The following is a 16172-nucleotide window of genomic DNA, read 5'->3' as shown; positions in this document are numbered from 1 at the left end:
AGATATGGAAATAATACATTATTCAGAGACACAATTGAAAATGTTTGGGATAAACCTCCATTACGAAATGTGTCGGAAATTCACAATCTGGAACTAGGAAGCGTAGTCACTGAATATATTGATCAGAAATATTTCTACAATAAAACCTGTAAAATAAGGAAGTAGAGAAATTATTAACTGATAAGGATTAGATATGGGTGACCTTCACGTTCCAATGATGATAAGCGCACACAGAAGAGCACTTCATTACTTCAATTATTTACCCATCCCATAAGTACAGCACCTCAAGTCCAATCAATAGATCTCATCATTGAATGATAGTAAATTGAGTGCTTCAAAAATAGCACGGACAAATTGTGATTCTCCCCATATTTGAGTTTCACAAGGAAAGCTGTTCACTGCTAGAGCACTCCCCCTCCTCCCAAAACCACATCCCCCACTCCCCTCACCCTGGACAGTTAATGCCGTGCAAAATAAAACTGGAATTAATTATTCATCTGGTGCATTCCAAATGAGTTTCTTATTGTGAAGCTAATTCCAAGATTAGATGAAGTTTTCCCTCAATACAAGGTTATCATTTTAAGTTCCCTGACATCCACTCACAATAATCCTGCATTAATTACTGTTTGTATTTTTCATGTGGTATTCCTGTCACCATCTTTCCTTCCTTGTTTAATTTAAATTTTGATATTAATTTTGCATGGAAATACTTTAAATAATTTCTTCGTTATTATTTATTTGATTCCACATTTGATTTCATGGTATCACAAATTTAAATACAATTTACAACTTCAATTCCTGCTGTCGATCAAGTAAGATAAATTGACATTATCACTGCTGCCAAATTTTGAAGCAATAATATTGCATATGTCATATACAAATTTATAAAACTTTGCCCTGAGTCACACAAATGTCTAATTTAGCCTTGAGGTTTCTTGAAATTTGAAGTGAAAATTAAAAAACAATAGGCGTAACATAGGGTCTTTAATTTTACAAGCATTATACATATAAATACTTCAACATGTCCATTTACAATTATAACTATATATATATATATATATATATGAATATATATATATATGTATATATATATATATATATATATATATATATATATATATATATATATATATATATATATATATATATATAATGTGTGTATATGTGTATATGCATATACATTCATATATAAAGCTCCTATGCAATATTTGGAATGCCATACTGAATGGATAGAAACAGGAATATTTATGAAGTAAGTACCACAGGCATAGAAAACTTTACAATCATGGCAACTTCAAAGAGAGTTGTCATAATAATTGCATTAAGGTAAGACTGATATGAGAGAATGTTATGCCATGTGACATGCTTTATCACACTAATGAAATATTTATCTAACAAAGGCACTTTCAATGATCTCAACTGAAAGTGTACGAGATTGGCAAAAACAGGAGAAGTTGCATAAGCTAAATTTGCCTGATTCAGATTCATGGCTGTCAATCAGACCAACCATCACAATTAGTAAACATTTTCAGAGAAATATTACAAAAATATGAATGATAACGACTGAAAAACTTTATACACCAATTAAAATGTGCATCTTAATAACTATGTACAACTATGGCATAATGATCACCAATGAAAAATATTCAAACAAAACTTTCAATAAGGCAACAATTTTGAATAATTTGCAGCCAAGCAAGACAAAGTTTCAATCATGCAAGATATTTAAGAGGAAACCTTTTCACTTCAGACATGCTGCACAATTTAAGTTTTGGAAGCTAACATTGTATTCCTCACAAAGTTATTGTCCATCATATAATCACAAAATGACAATCACAAGAAAGCAATTACGCCGTCCAATGCATGAGATGACAGTTACCTACAATTATTTACATTCATAATGACTATACAATGATTTTATGCATTTACATATAAAGCTTTTTCAGAAGTATGAGTACCATGATAATAAAACCAATATAAATTTAACAGAAATCTTATTAAACCAAACTGTGACATAGTATTGAATTTTCCCATGAGCTTCAAATGCAATGAAACATTTTAAAAAGACAGTTTTTCCAATAGTCTTAGTTGGCATGATTGTAAGCTGTCATTTTGCATATTCTTCGATCCTAAACTTTTTTATTAAAGTGGTGACAACAAGTTATATCATACACAGAGGCCAAGTACCTATTTTTAGACATTATACCTTGTTTCAGATCCATCGGTAGGGAGGAGTGAAACTGTTCTATTATTAATCCATACAAGGCGAGCTAGTCTAATAGGATTCAAACTGGAAATTTCTGCTATTGGAGTTGTGGTATATGTTTTCACACATCTAGTCTGAGAATTGCCAAGTCCAAACATGCCCGTAGAAGTCTGAAAAATATTTAACCAGATTACATGAATCCAAATCATGAATTTTCTTAGGCTATACATGCAGCACATTAATTTAACATCAAGTGGTGCATGACATCTGAATGACAACAATTATTAAAAATATTATTGAGGATTTAGATGAAGATAATTGGATTCAAATCCAATTATCTTTATCTAAATAAGATGGTGAAAAGATTAGATTCATAAAAATAACAGAATACAGTGGTCATAGAATCAATTATATCATATTGAGGCTATCTCTACACACGGTTATTGATTTAACAGGAACACAAATTTTGAAAATTAGTCATTGATTTAACATGAACAAAAAGTTTGAAAATCATTAGATAAATTTAAAATGAACCTGGTAAAAATGAGTCAAAGAAAAGTGGCTGAAAAATGGTGTTCACTCATTTACTGGTAGTAAATTACTAGCTTACATAACTGTGGAAACGTTTAACTGGATTCAAAGGTATAGTTAGAGGAATGGAGATTATGCAATGAATATCCAAAAGATTACCATTTCTACATGGAATAGTAAGTTTGAAAGAAATGATACAATGAAGAATGTTAAGTAAAGGAAAAAGACAAGGAGGAGCTATAAAATAAATAAACTCACAATAATGATAACATTTTCAATGTGTATTGTGGTGTATGAGTATTTTTTTTAAATTTTGCCAGCAGTAATCTCAGGAATAAAAGTGGCTGAATGGTTTCACCAGGTCACTGCTAATTGATAAGAGCATAAAATGAATTGGCCCTAGGCACAAATATTCATGAAGTCATAACAATTACACATTAACTATGGTGTTACGCAATACCAAAAAAAGATAAATTTTTGTGAAGCTTCTTAATTCCTTGACAAGGGTTTCTCAAGGATATAGGAGTTATCTAATGTATTGCATATTTAAGACAATATGTATTACACCATATTGCTGCTGAAATGAAAAACTTGTAATCAGTAAAATACTGGAAAAAATAACAGCCTTCCTTTGAATAAGCTTTTTTTATGGGAGGCGACTGAAAGCTCAAGTCATTTGCGCCATTAGGGATGGATGGGAAAGGCAGGGTGGAGAGAAACCCGACGTCTGCATTAGCTTACTCTTGTCGAAAGGAGCCAAGGTGTCCGCAGTTTAAAGTCCCATCCACTGACATCATACACACTCAAAGTGCTCTCCACAAAGGACCTCAAGAAGGGATCAGGATACCACTGAAAAATATTTGTTGTCTCCAGGATTTGAACCTGGGCCTTGGTGGGAAGCCTGTATGTTAGCCACCGCAACACCTCGATCCCCTCCTTTCGATAAGCAAACTTATTATGACAAATACAATGTACAATTGTTTCTATCCAAATATCCCTGATGTGCAATGTCTGAAAGGAATGTGACATAAGGTCATGTTCAGAGTTGAATTAAGATAAGACAACACATATACATTTTCTCACCTGCCAGAAGGAAAGCTTGTTTTCTCCACATGCATACGATGCCAAATACTTGCCATCAGGTGAAAAACTAAGAGCTGTATTGGCAGTTCCATGGGCAGTAATTAGCTGTAAGCAATAATATCAGTTAAAAATACACTGAAATATTCTGCTCCAATTGTAAAAGGCTTAAAAAAAGAATTTTCACTAAACATACTATATCCAGTCAGTCGATGGGAATATAATTTCTTCTATTAAAAATGTTCAACCTATTATTACTGATTAAAAGAACTACTGATGTACAAATCATAACTAAAATGATGTAATAAATTTAATTAAGGTAATTTATCTATTAAAATTTTACCTGACACTTAGATGAGCGTAGTTCGTAAATAGCAAGATTTCCATTCTTTGCTCCAACAGCAATGCGCCGCGTGTATGGACAATGGCTAACTTGGTTAAAGCGACAAATAGCAGGAAATACCTCAGCAAGGCCACGGGTCTTAAGGCGCCCAGGATCAAGACAGTGGAGAACAATGTCGACAACCTAAAAGAGCATTTTAAGCATTCCATTAAAAGAGTTTTTAACAAAATGGAATGGCCCAATACATTTTTAATTCAAGTTTAAAAACTAAAAATACATGCATTTCTACGATTTTCATATCCATATTTCAAATCAGAGATGATAAAGAGGATATTTTTAAAAATTTCCCTGAAAGTCATGGATGATGCTTATTCAATACAATATACTTCATGGAGTTTCCATGCCCAAAAAAATAAACAATTTCACTCTCAACCCCCTAAACTTACCATACCGTCCATGAAAATACCTGATGATAAAATAGTCATCACTGAACAATTAGACACTGGCTTTCAGGTAACTCAATTGCCATTCCCAGAGTGAACGAAGGAATACAGTTTACAAAGGATATTTTTTAGTGAATCATTTGAATTTGTGAACAAAAGATATCTAATGCCACTTGTCTACAAAATAGGACCACAGTGAATGATCCTATTTTTATAATCGCAATATATCAACAACAATGAGGAATTATGAACTACATCCCGCATAGCTATAATGGACACAGTATATCATTACCTCAATCAAAAGATCTGCCATTTCACTCTGCATTTTATCAATAAGAAGTTCAACACCTCGCAGAATTTCTGGTTTGGCACGGTGAAGAACAGAGTTGCTCAAGTTGACATTGAGGGTCTGCGCATTTTGCTGAAGTGTATTATATCTTGCCACCTGCAAAAGTGAAGAGCCATTGCTTAAAAAATCATAAGCACATTAACACTTAGTATTAAATACAAAATGAAAACAGATTGGGGACAGGATCCACAACTTTCAAAGTTAATAAAAATGATAGTGATATGCATACTAGATAATAAGCTAGTTTATGCATTTATTCTACACATAAAATAGTACTCCTAAAAGTGAATAATAAAGAGCTAAATTCTTAAATATTCACAATGAATACCTCTCTAGCCATTGTTGTAATAAATGCAGCAGGCCTGGCGGTGGCAATGAGAGTAAGGGCATGTCGAGCTGTTCGACATGAGTCGGCAGCAGGAGTTAGTGGAAGGCCATACATCATGCTGAAAAACAATATACAATGTGAATTACTTACTGAACGAGATACGATCTAATATCATAACAGATTTCTCTGAATTCATTGCGATTGAAATGATTCATTAGAAATTCTGAATCCATAGGCAATTAAATGAACAAATTTAAACGATGTGCAAAAAAGCATCTTAAAGAAATACTCTACCTTGGAACTAAATGATCTGAATCTGAGCAGAGCTCAAGAAGGGCCAACAAAATTTTAGAAACATCCAGATAAGGCTCCCAGACAGTGAAGCCTCGGCCAATCAAGTCGATGGCAGCTCTTCGAAGTGGTGTATGAGCTGGTAAGCGTGGTGAAGGGGGGGCAAGGAGCAGATGTGTCAAGGCCAAACCTATGAGAAAGGTGAATGTTTATTTAGTTCAGTTTTCCATACAAGAGGACAGTCATTATTAAAATGAAATGAAGTTCTAGGTAACAAATCACCATCATCTTCATAAGATAAAATAGTTGGCCTACTTGTACTCTGCTTTGTTAATGGACTATTTCTCTAATGGCTTCACTCTTAAATCATTAGTATACCTGCCTGCAGCATGAGCTGCTAAGTTTATAAGAGGTATATTAAAAAAGAAGGAGTTTTCTTATACTTAAATATTGGTGGGTCCTAACAAAGTTGCAAAAGCATCATGCATTTATTGGTTCCAAAGTCACTGAAGTTATTGTTTTTGGGGTCCGACCGGTGGACTCGGTAGAGGGGTCCCCTACCACTCAGGCACACTTCAGTTCAGTCGCCTACGGGCATGCGTTGAGACAGGAGGTGGACTTTTGTGGCGTGTGATTGTTTGTGGTGTCGTCGCGCCAGCATGGAGCGCACCTTCCAGCAACGCTACACTGTGAAGTTTTGCGTTAAACTCGGGAAATCCGCGTCGGAGACCCTCGAACTCATTACACAGGTTTATGGGGATGATGCCTTAAGCCGCACAAGAGTTTTTGAGAGACACAAAATGTTTAAGGAATGCCGGGAGCTCGTCGAAGACGAGCACCGCGTCGGGCGCATGACGACCGCTCGAACCGATGCTCAGGTGGCCTAAGTGAAAAAAGTTTTGGACTCAGACAGGCGTTTAACCATCGCCCTTATCACTGAGGAGACAGGCCTTTCAGTCGAAACCGTCCACACCATTGTAACAGAGGATCTTGGGATGAGGAAAGTGTGCGCGAAGCTGGTGCCGGAAGTCTTGAGCGAGGAACAAAAACTGTCGCGGGTGGAAATTTCGCGAGAACGAAATTCGGTGTGGCAACGCTGCCTCCCCCCCCACAGCCCCAACCTGGTTTCTTTTTTTTTTTTTTTTTTTTTTTTTTTTAGGGGTTTGTAGGGTGCGTCGACAGCTATGGTCATTTTGCACCACTGTCATAACGTAAAACTTATGTTCCTTTTAAACTAGGAATAAGTAAACAAATAAATACGAATAAATATATAAATAAATAAAATAAACAAAAAAAAAAGGAAAATGCTAAAATCAAAAGCATTAAAATTATGAGCTCCAAAGCTAAAGCTGCCCCATTAAACCGGTTGACCTTAAAAAACTTAAGACTCGGTTAATAGACCCAGAGTCATCCCCTAAAATATTTTTTAAGTCTCCCCTTATCTTCAACATGTCTCTGGCCCTTTGGTATGTTGTGCATTCCGTCAGGATATGTTTTATCGTCAGGGGTTGGAAACACTCATTGCAGCGGGGCTGTTCTTTTACCTCCGCAAAGAGGTACGAATGAGTGAGGGCAGAGTGTCCTATTCTCAGGCGCGTAATCATGACCTCTTCCCTCCGAATTTTCCGGATGGAAGAGGACCATGGTGAAACGACCGGTTTTATTGCCCTGAGTTTATTATTTTGCAGAGACTGCCAAGTCTCCTTCCACTGATGCAGGACCGAGTTCCGCAAGGCGGCCTTCACGTCCTCCATTGGAACCAAGGTGGAGTCGGTCTCGGGTTGTCGAAGGGCATCCTTCGCTGCCTGGTCAGCTTTTTCGTTACCTCTTATGCCGACGTGACCAGGAGTCCATATAAAGGAGACCCTGTTCCCCTTTCTCTGAAGGGACAACAGGGTATAATGGATCTCCTGGACTATCGGGTGCACAGGTGCAAAGACCGATAAAGATTTTAGGGCGCTCAACGAGTCTGTGCAGATGAGGAAAGAGCCATTGCTTTCTTTTATTTCTCCTAGGGCCGTCCTTATGGCTGACAGCTCAGCTGTGAAAATGCTGCAAGAAGTGTGCAGTTTTTTCCTCACGACTCCATGGTAGTGGGACACGACCGCATAGGCACATGCAGATTCTGACTTTGACCCGTCAGTGTAGACTGGGACAAAGTCAGAAAGTGAGCTGAGGACGGCACTGAAGAGCTGCTGGTATTCGGAATCGGTCGTTTTGGCTTTGCGGCGTGCACAGGCAATGAGTTTAATATCCGGCATTGGTGTTAACCAAGGCGGATACTTAGCATAGGAGACGGGGCATATTTGAGGAAATGTAAAATTTACCTCATTAATAAAATCATTAAAACGAACGGCAAAGGGCCTAGTTGCCCTTCTCCGCCTGTTAAATAAGTCTAAAAACCGTTGGTTAAAAACTATGTTAAAACAAGGGTGGATTGTATCCGATAAAATTTTACAGGCATAGTTGCCCATTAAAATCATCCTGCGGGTTTCCAACGGAGGCTCCCCTGCGTCTGCAAGTAAGCTTGGGACTGGGCTTGTTCTAAATGCCCCGGTGGCCAACCGTATCCCAGCATTGTGGACACATGTGAGTGGTCTCAAGTAAGACTCTCGTCCTGAGGAATACACTATGGAACCGTAGTCCAGTTTGGATCGCACCAAGCCTCTGTACAATAAAAGCATGGTGGTGCGGTCTGCTCCCCAAGTGGAGTGAGTTAAAAACTTTAAAACGTTGAGGGTTTGGCGACACCTCTCGCGTAACACGCGGATATGCTCCCGCCAGTTCAGCTTTTGGTCCAGGATCATGCCGAGAAAGCGGACGGACTCCACAAATGGAAGAAGCCTACCCAACAGGGTTAGGGTCGGGGTAACGTGGTAACCGCGAACACGGTGAAAGTGCACGCATTTCGTTTTCTCCATGGAGAAACGAAATCCGTTCTTTCGCGACCACTCTCCCAGTTTGTACCTGACTTTTTTTTGTTTCCGCGAATAAAAAGGGAGCTCAATGGATATCGGTTCGACTCCATCGAAACGGTTCAAGTGGCGACGACAAAGGCTCTCAACAGTATTCCAGAAACCGACTTCCAGCGGGATTTTGACGAGTGGTAGACGCGCCTAACTAAGTGTATCGATGCAGGAGGAATGTATTCTGAAGACTATTAAGTAATTGTAATAATAACTGCAATACATTTTGATTTTTGGAACCAGTCCCGATACCTATTGTAGGGACCCTGTAGAAGTGAATGGCGATCATGCAAAGTAAAGTTTGCACAAAACTAAAACATTCAATAAAATATTTTCTAACACAATATATTTTCATGACCAAACAGCCCTTACTTTTTGAATATGCCTTGTAAATGTACTTTTAAATATACTGGTTTGATAGTAACAATTTGTCAAACATGGCATCATTTACAATATATGGGTACATTCCAATACAGAGCGTCATGGCATGTGCATACTGTATAAACATATCCATATGAAATGCATTGGACAAAACAAAAGGAATTTGAGAAATAAGCATGAGACACAAACCAATGGAAAGGGTACTTACTAGTTAATCTGGCAAGGTTGTTGTTCCCAATTCCGAATCCTTCAAGAGAGCCTCGCTTCCTCCTCTGCTCTTCTTCAGCACTTCGACGCTTGTTCGTTTCCATGTCTTGTCCAAATTCAGCCCCAATGACACCCAAGAGGACCACGGCCGTCGTTTGCCTCCTCTTAGCCTCAGCTAAGCTTGATGGCTTGCGAGGAGCATATGCTGCGGGGGATGAGTCAGGTGCAAGCATTTCTAAAAGCAACGTCACCATGAGAACAAAACATGCGAACAATGAATACTATACAAACCCAAGGAAATTCGTAATGAAATTTAAAAAATAAAAGAAAAATTGATTATTTAATTTTAAATAAAATCTTGAAATGCAACAGAGAAAAAAAAACCTGGAAAATTGTGCACGATAGTCAAGTAAATGAAATGAGATAACAAAGATGAAAGGAAAATATAACAAACATTCAACTCATAAAAATTAAAGCTGCAACTATTAACATTTGAAAAAATGAATAATCGATTCATTGCCGTTTAAAAGACACAGTATTCCAACCAAACTTCGGTTTTGATAGGCATGTGTAGAACTGCCCTGAAGCCCCTTGGCTTGTGAAAGTCACACGTCTGATCAGGGAAAACGGGGCCAGTTCCTTGGCATACGCGTTTTACAATTTGCACCCAGAAAATTACCTCCCATGGGATTTACATGTATTAGGCCAAAGTAATCACCTGAGATTTGAACCGAGACCCTCTGCTCAGGAGCCAATAGCTTTACCCACTCCAGATTAATAAGAACGGTCAGTGTAGCTCGTGACGCCACAGTCGTTGTCAAGGAGACATGTCTGTTGTATTGCTTGAACAAAGTGGCAATATTGGCAAAAATAGCCGTAAGACTGATAATGGCGTCGCGCGCAACGCTGATCACACTTCGCAACACAGAGCTTCACTCCCCTCCGAACTGCCGCACCAACTTCACGTTTGCAATGTGCTCCGCGCCGCTTAATTTCGGCTTTTTACCAAGACAACCTTCCCCAAAAGGACGACTACCTTCGACACCCTCCTCCTCCTCTTCCTCCTCCTCGTCATGGTGCTGGCCACCCCACTCCCCCGGCGGTGCCTGCTGCTGCTGCGGCGCCACCCCTGGCTGCCCTTGCACCGACGCGCTCCCGGACGAAGGTGTCGAGGAAGACGACGCCGCCTGCCCGGGGGCCTCTGAGTAGAGCGGCAGGTACGGCGCCCAGCTGTCCACCAACGCCTTCCGGCCTTTGGGCCCCATTCGACCGAGTTCCGCAAGGAGCAGAGCTTGGGCTGCCTCTCGGACCTTCAATAATTATTTCACACCTCATGCAACAAGTCAAAGGTCGGTTTATTTCCAATTTTAAGCTAACTGCCGTCCTCTGAGATCCGCGATCGCCGAATAAGATTTCAAGCCTTTCGTTACCAGGTCTATCATAGCGGTGGGAGGATTAAGGATAGCTAGCCCCTCCCTCATCACTGATTTTTCCATAGGAACACACTGTTCTGGCGTCGTAATACCTATCCCGTCAGGTTTCCACAGACTCAACGATCCTTGAAACAGCTTGATTGGATTTTCATATTTACGGCGAAAACATAATGCCTGGGTAATCTATGAGAACATCGAAAAAGTGACAAGGTTAAACGTTTCACACCTTAAAAACCTCCAGTCAGATGTGCATATCATAAATCCTGGTGTATGAGACAGATTTTGTGACACGGGGGCAAATTAAAATCGATAACTAGGTCTAAATATCATTGCCAATTTAAAAAGTGTAGTCCATTCTCCCTCTCCAGGAGATTGGCACACCGTAACATGGAATACCTAACAGCACATACAGCTGTAGCACATACAGCATACCTGTAAATTAGCCAAGGGCAGAAAACCAACAGTTATTTCAATACACCAAGTGCGTAAAATTTAAAACCGATATAAAAGGATCCGTCATTAAAATGCCTGTAGGGATCGTTCGAGAGTTTATTATAGGAGCGCGGCATCGCACAAGGTAGCGATTAGAATATACGCGAACACACGACGAGGAGTTTAGCGTAGTAGATAGTTCAGAGCGAAGGATCTCTTCACGGGAAATAATATTAAGGACCATTTTCTAAGATACCTCAAGAGTAGGTACGTGAAATTTTCGTAAAGTTAATAAAAACAATAGACATACTAAGCGCAATTCCATTCCCACTGCCAACAAACATGAAAGGTTACATAAAATAAACATTATTACATTAAAATGCCGGAGCACAAAACTAAACTATCGGGTGTACATGCATATATCGGGTATATGTATACATCTTTGATAGAACAAATGGAGATATCGGCATAAAAACGGAAACTTGGCTCACAGAAGATAAAGCACATAGCAATATTTTCGAAAGATATCATTCCATTCAGCAAACACAGACCCAAGAGACTTTATGGGGGTGTATTCACCGCAGTTAACTCACAACTTAGTAGTTATCATTACGGATGCTACAACAACAGTACAAAAAGTGTTTGATGTGACATGACGGATTATAATCACAGAAGCTTATCAATATGTTTATTCTAGACCCCGTGTCTCCAACACAGACAATCTCTCAATTTCGATAACCAATTATTCACTCTCCATCAAGCATAAAACAGTTTATTTGTAGTTTCCAGCGACATAAATCTGCCGACAATAATGAAGATGATTATCGTAACTGCAAAAAATGTGACTCAGGCTAAACATTTTTCAATATATTCGCCCAATTCTCGTTAAAACAAGTAGTTGAATCGCTGACACGAGCAAACAGCACATTAATTATCGGCTCAATATATTTGTTATTAATGATTCTGAAATCATTACAAACACGGACATATCTGACGGCATTATCGATCACAAAGTTATGTTTGTAGAAACGAAAACTTGTGAAAATATTGTTGATAATGGTGTAACCTGGGGAATTTTTTAAACGTATTATACGCGACGGGATGGAGAAGTTTATTCCATACAAATTCAAATACGATAATTGGGAAACACGACGTGTAGAAAAGTCAGAGCGGTGTTAAGGAGACGATGAAAAATTCACTCAATTTTTAGACGAGTTTAAAAAGTAATGACGAAAATAATGAAGATGTCAGAATGTGAACTCACATAATCTCGGCAAAAAACGAAAAAGATTATTCCTGAAGCCTTAAGTACAAATAAAAGCAAAATTTAATGCGAATACATTGCACAACACTAATCATATTGGTCTTACATCACGGAAAAATTCGGGAAAATTCCAGCAGTACATTCTTCAAAGGCTTATAATGGCGAATTTGTTGCAGACAGCATACACCACTACCACCAAGAGCCATATCCTAAATAATTTATTGCAGAACGTCTTCATCAGAACTCATAATAGACAAAACGAAGTCTCATAAACACCTAAATAACCCGCGAGTGACATATTATTGTCTACGGAATGAATAGAAAAACAGCTCCGAAATAGAAAAACAAGCAGAGGGCGAGGACCGTTTCACCTGCAGGCAAGGTCATGGCGTCGGTTTTTTGGGATGCGCGTGGGATAATTTTCATTGACTATCTTGAAAAAGGAAAAACTATCAACGGCGAGTATTATGCGAACTTATTGCAACGTTTGAGCAAAGATATTAAGCAAAAGCAGCCGCATTTTGCTACGAAGAAAGTGTTGTTTCATCAAGACAATGAATCAGCTCACAAATCCGTTATTGCAATGGCCAAAATTCATAAATTGAAGTTTGAATTGCTACCTCATGCACCCTATTCGCCAGAGTTAGCCCCCTCGGAATATTTTATGTTCGCAAACATGAAAAAATGGCTGGGAGGTCAAAGATTTTCCAACCGTGAAGAAGTGATGTCGGTAGTTAATGGCTATTTTGAGGAGCAAGACTGTTCTTATTACAAAAAGGGTATCGAACTTATTGAACATCGCTAGGAAAAGCGCATAGAGATGAAAGGAGATTATGTTGAAAAATGAATACATTTTTTTCCAAACCTTTGTGTTTTCTTTGTTGGGTCGAGTACTTATGGGATTTCCGTCGTACTCTTCTACCCTCATCCTTCTTGCTTCTCTCACCGCTAGTGATCCGGTTGCCTAAATGGCAACTCTCCCACTGATTTCATCTTGTCTTTCCCTATTCTTAATACAAAGCAAATTCCATTCGAAGCACAAAAATACATTTAAAACCGGCATACGAACACCTTTTGAAATGACATGAGAACAATACTTAACAGATCGCTAGGACACACAACGAATCATGCAAAGATACCTGGCATGGTTGAGCGGCAAAAGCGACGTACATTTCAATATCGTTAGCCATAATTCAAGTTAACTGCTAGCTAATACAAATAACTTATTCGTTTCATATACCATGATGCCATGTGACATGTACACTTTAAAAAGGCGGACTTGTTTAGGATATTCATTATTTATTAAGTGGAAAATAATGAGCATGAAATTGGAGAAAGGGATCAAAATCGTGCATAAACCAACTTTATTATTACCTGCAGCAAAATACTTACCAGAAAAACATTTCAACACCCTGCATACGAAAGCGGAGGAGAATAATATTCTAAAATACGAGAATGTCACCTTTTAGTTTCTTAAAATATCGAGTGGTAAGCCAAAGGAATGTTAAGGAGAATCGTGAACCGTGGACCCTGATACTAAAAGAATGAAAGCCTCAAAAATCGTTCGGCCAGTCAACTTTTCAACACTCCTCCGCTAGCCATGCAGGGAATCCATTTTCAAGCAACTACACTTCTGAGTGTGAGTACCTCAAGGCAGTGGTCCTGCCACCTCCGAGCCATCATTTCCACTTGCGGCCTCTTGAAGGAGCGGGACCCGGCAGCGGCCACTTTCTCCGGCAGTAAAACGCAGTGAAGGGTCGCGAGGAGAGACCATCCCTGTTTGATTTGCGCCTGCCTCGCCGTGTAAGCGTCTTCCGACTCTCCACCTTCGGCCTCCGTTTCCGCCCATCCAATGGCCACCCTCGTGCTTTGCCTTCAATAAAAAGCGCAATGGCAAAAACGAAAATCATTACCACTTGCATGACAGCATCGGAAAGCAAAGAGGTCTCAAAAAACCGATGATACTCGTTGATTGTTGGGTCAAGGAAACATTTTCTTCTAACCACTTCGCCCTTTACGTCTAGCTGAATGCAATAAAATAATATTGAGGCACAGATGTAAATGCTGTTATTCGAATTCTACTCATGGATAACCTTCTTTGGTCCATTTCCATAATAAATGGGTAATGGCCGGTGAAGGAAAGTAAGAGAAAAGTAGAAAAGAAAATGTAGTATAACTCACGAAATGAAGCAAGAGCTTCGTCAGGAAAACGTCTGCTAATTGGCCAATCATAGAAATATTTAAAAAAAAGCAGCTTCCGACATTGAATTTTAGTACCAATGGAAATCTCAAAGTATTTGTGCCTATTATTTATTCATCGAAATAAGATGGATAGAAGAAGTTCGACCATTGCCATCTGTTGGGATCATCGAAGAATATTTTAAGTAGCATATAATCCACATGGAAGATAATAGCACAATTCTTCGCACATGGCTACGTGACCAAACGCAACATTCAATGTGAAAAAAACAAGCTCGAATAACCATGGGAAACAATAATCAATACACATGATATGTTGGACTATGATTGACACTCTTCGCAATGCCATCTCAAAAATGTCCTCCAATTACATTCGGTATTATCGATCGCGTGCTGTTACGTAGCGTTGGTATGATTAAATTTTCCTTCGAAAGACATTAGGAATGCAATTGTCCGCTTTTGTTTAGTGTCATTAAGCGATCTCGCGCAATGTTTAAATCCATTTTGATAGAACAGCTAGATCGCTGCAAAAGCTACAAATTTTAAATTGTCGAGAGATCTGTGGAGGTAGTAGCTCGCTCCCTGGCGGGTCCTCGGGTGGACCAGCGGGCAGAATACGCGTCGACTCTCTGGCGCGCGCAAATCAATGGGAGCCGTGAACCAGAACCACTGTTCGCAGGCCAGCAACGTCACATGACTTTAGTGCTATTTTCAAAAGGTAATGACTGATTTATCTCACTCTTCACCTTTAATCGACTCGAACCAATTTCAACTCGGGTACACCTAGAAAACGCAACCCCGGTTACTTTTTTAACCGAAATTAACCACTCGAAAAAGCGTCAGAAATGTTATCATCATCGACCTTCATCGACTGGCATTTGGTAGGTCTGGTACTGATTGAAAATATTAAAAAATCGATTACCGAACCTCTTAAAGCGCTACAGGGAAGTAATTTAAAGAGAAGGTGTATTTGAAGACAGCCTATAATTTCACCTAAGTCTCTACAATTCCAGATTACCCGCGCTAAGTAACAGCGCGGATAAATATTCAATGGCGCTGAACAATTTTTGGTGCGATAAGATGGCCTTTGCGTCAAATAAAATTTGCATTACCATAATCAATATGCATTTCCAAAGCGAATGTTAAGAACAAATATCCCGATATTTTGTGTCAAAATCTAGTATTTTTTATTTTAATCTACCAATTGCGTTGAATCGTCAACTTGTTAGGTCGAAATGGTTCAGAATTATTGCTTTTGCCAACGTTCCGGCCGAATCCCAGCTGGTTCCGCTATTAGCCCTTAATACAACTTTATTGGGGGGTCACATAACTTCACATTTACGCAAAAATCGTAAATAAAAATTTCCCTCCTTTCATTTGGACTCTTTAAGGTTTTTTCGCCATATTTTCAGCAAAAATATTTCACAAATAAATTACAATCACCTAAACGACGAAATATAGGTATTCGCCGATATTCTAGTCCTCAACTTTGTCAAATAATCAATATAATTCTCTACTTGATACATAGAAAATACAAAAGATTTAAATGTGAGTATAAAATGTTTAAAAAGATGGAATGCCAAATATTAGCCGGTTGACAACTTTTGTTTAGATGCCACAGGACACAATTCCCAACGCAAATGAGCGGCGGTGACAGCCATAGTAACATTTATTGTATCGGATCGATTGAAGCACATTTTTGAACGAAACTAATGGCAA

At 38.8% G+C, this 16172-nt stretch overlaps 1 protein-coding gene across 7 annotated transcripts in view; it reads right to left on the bottom strand.

Moving 5' to 3' along the window:
* Nucleotides 1-1158: 1158 nt before the first annotated feature.
* The window catches only part of Rbcn-3B (WD repeat-containing protein Rbcn-3B), a 174329-nt gene continuing 159315 nt past the window's right edge, over nucleotides 1159-16172 (bottom strand). For 5 of the 7 annotated variants that reach the window (XM_071585492.1, XM_071585530.1, XM_071585515.1 and 2 more), the window contains 9 exons: nucleotides 13902-14127; nucleotides 10162-10435; nucleotides 9127-9360; nucleotides 5575-5761; nucleotides 5281-5398; nucleotides 4896-5048; nucleotides 4161-4343; nucleotides 3821-3925; nucleotides 1159-2376 (listed from right to left, as the gene is read on the bottom strand). In XM_071585492.1, coding sequence (XP_071441593.1) covers nucleotides 2194-2376; nucleotides 3821-3925; nucleotides 4161-4343; nucleotides 4896-5048; nucleotides 5281-5398; nucleotides 5575-5761; nucleotides 9127-9360; nucleotides 10162-10435; nucleotides 13902-14127 — 1663 coding nt within the window. In that variant the 3' untranslated portion in view covers nucleotides 1159-2193. The remainder of the gene's footprint in view (nucleotides 2377-3820; nucleotides 3926-4160; nucleotides 4344-4895; nucleotides 5049-5280; nucleotides 5399-5574; nucleotides 5762-9126; nucleotides 9361-10161; nucleotides 10436-13901; nucleotides 14128-16172) is intronic. The other 2 variants (XM_071585507.1, XM_071585537.1) reach the window with 1 other exon arrangement.

Source organism: Hetaerina americana, unplaced genomic scaffold (assembly GCF_022747635.1).
Source record: "Hetaerina americana unplaced genomic scaffold, ioHetAmer1.1.p SCAF_1, whole genome shotgun sequence".
NCBI lineage: Eukaryota > Metazoa > Arthropoda > Insecta > Odonata > Calopterygidae > Hetaerina > Hetaerina americana.
This window is presented reverse-complemented; position numbering and strand designations above follow the sequence as displayed.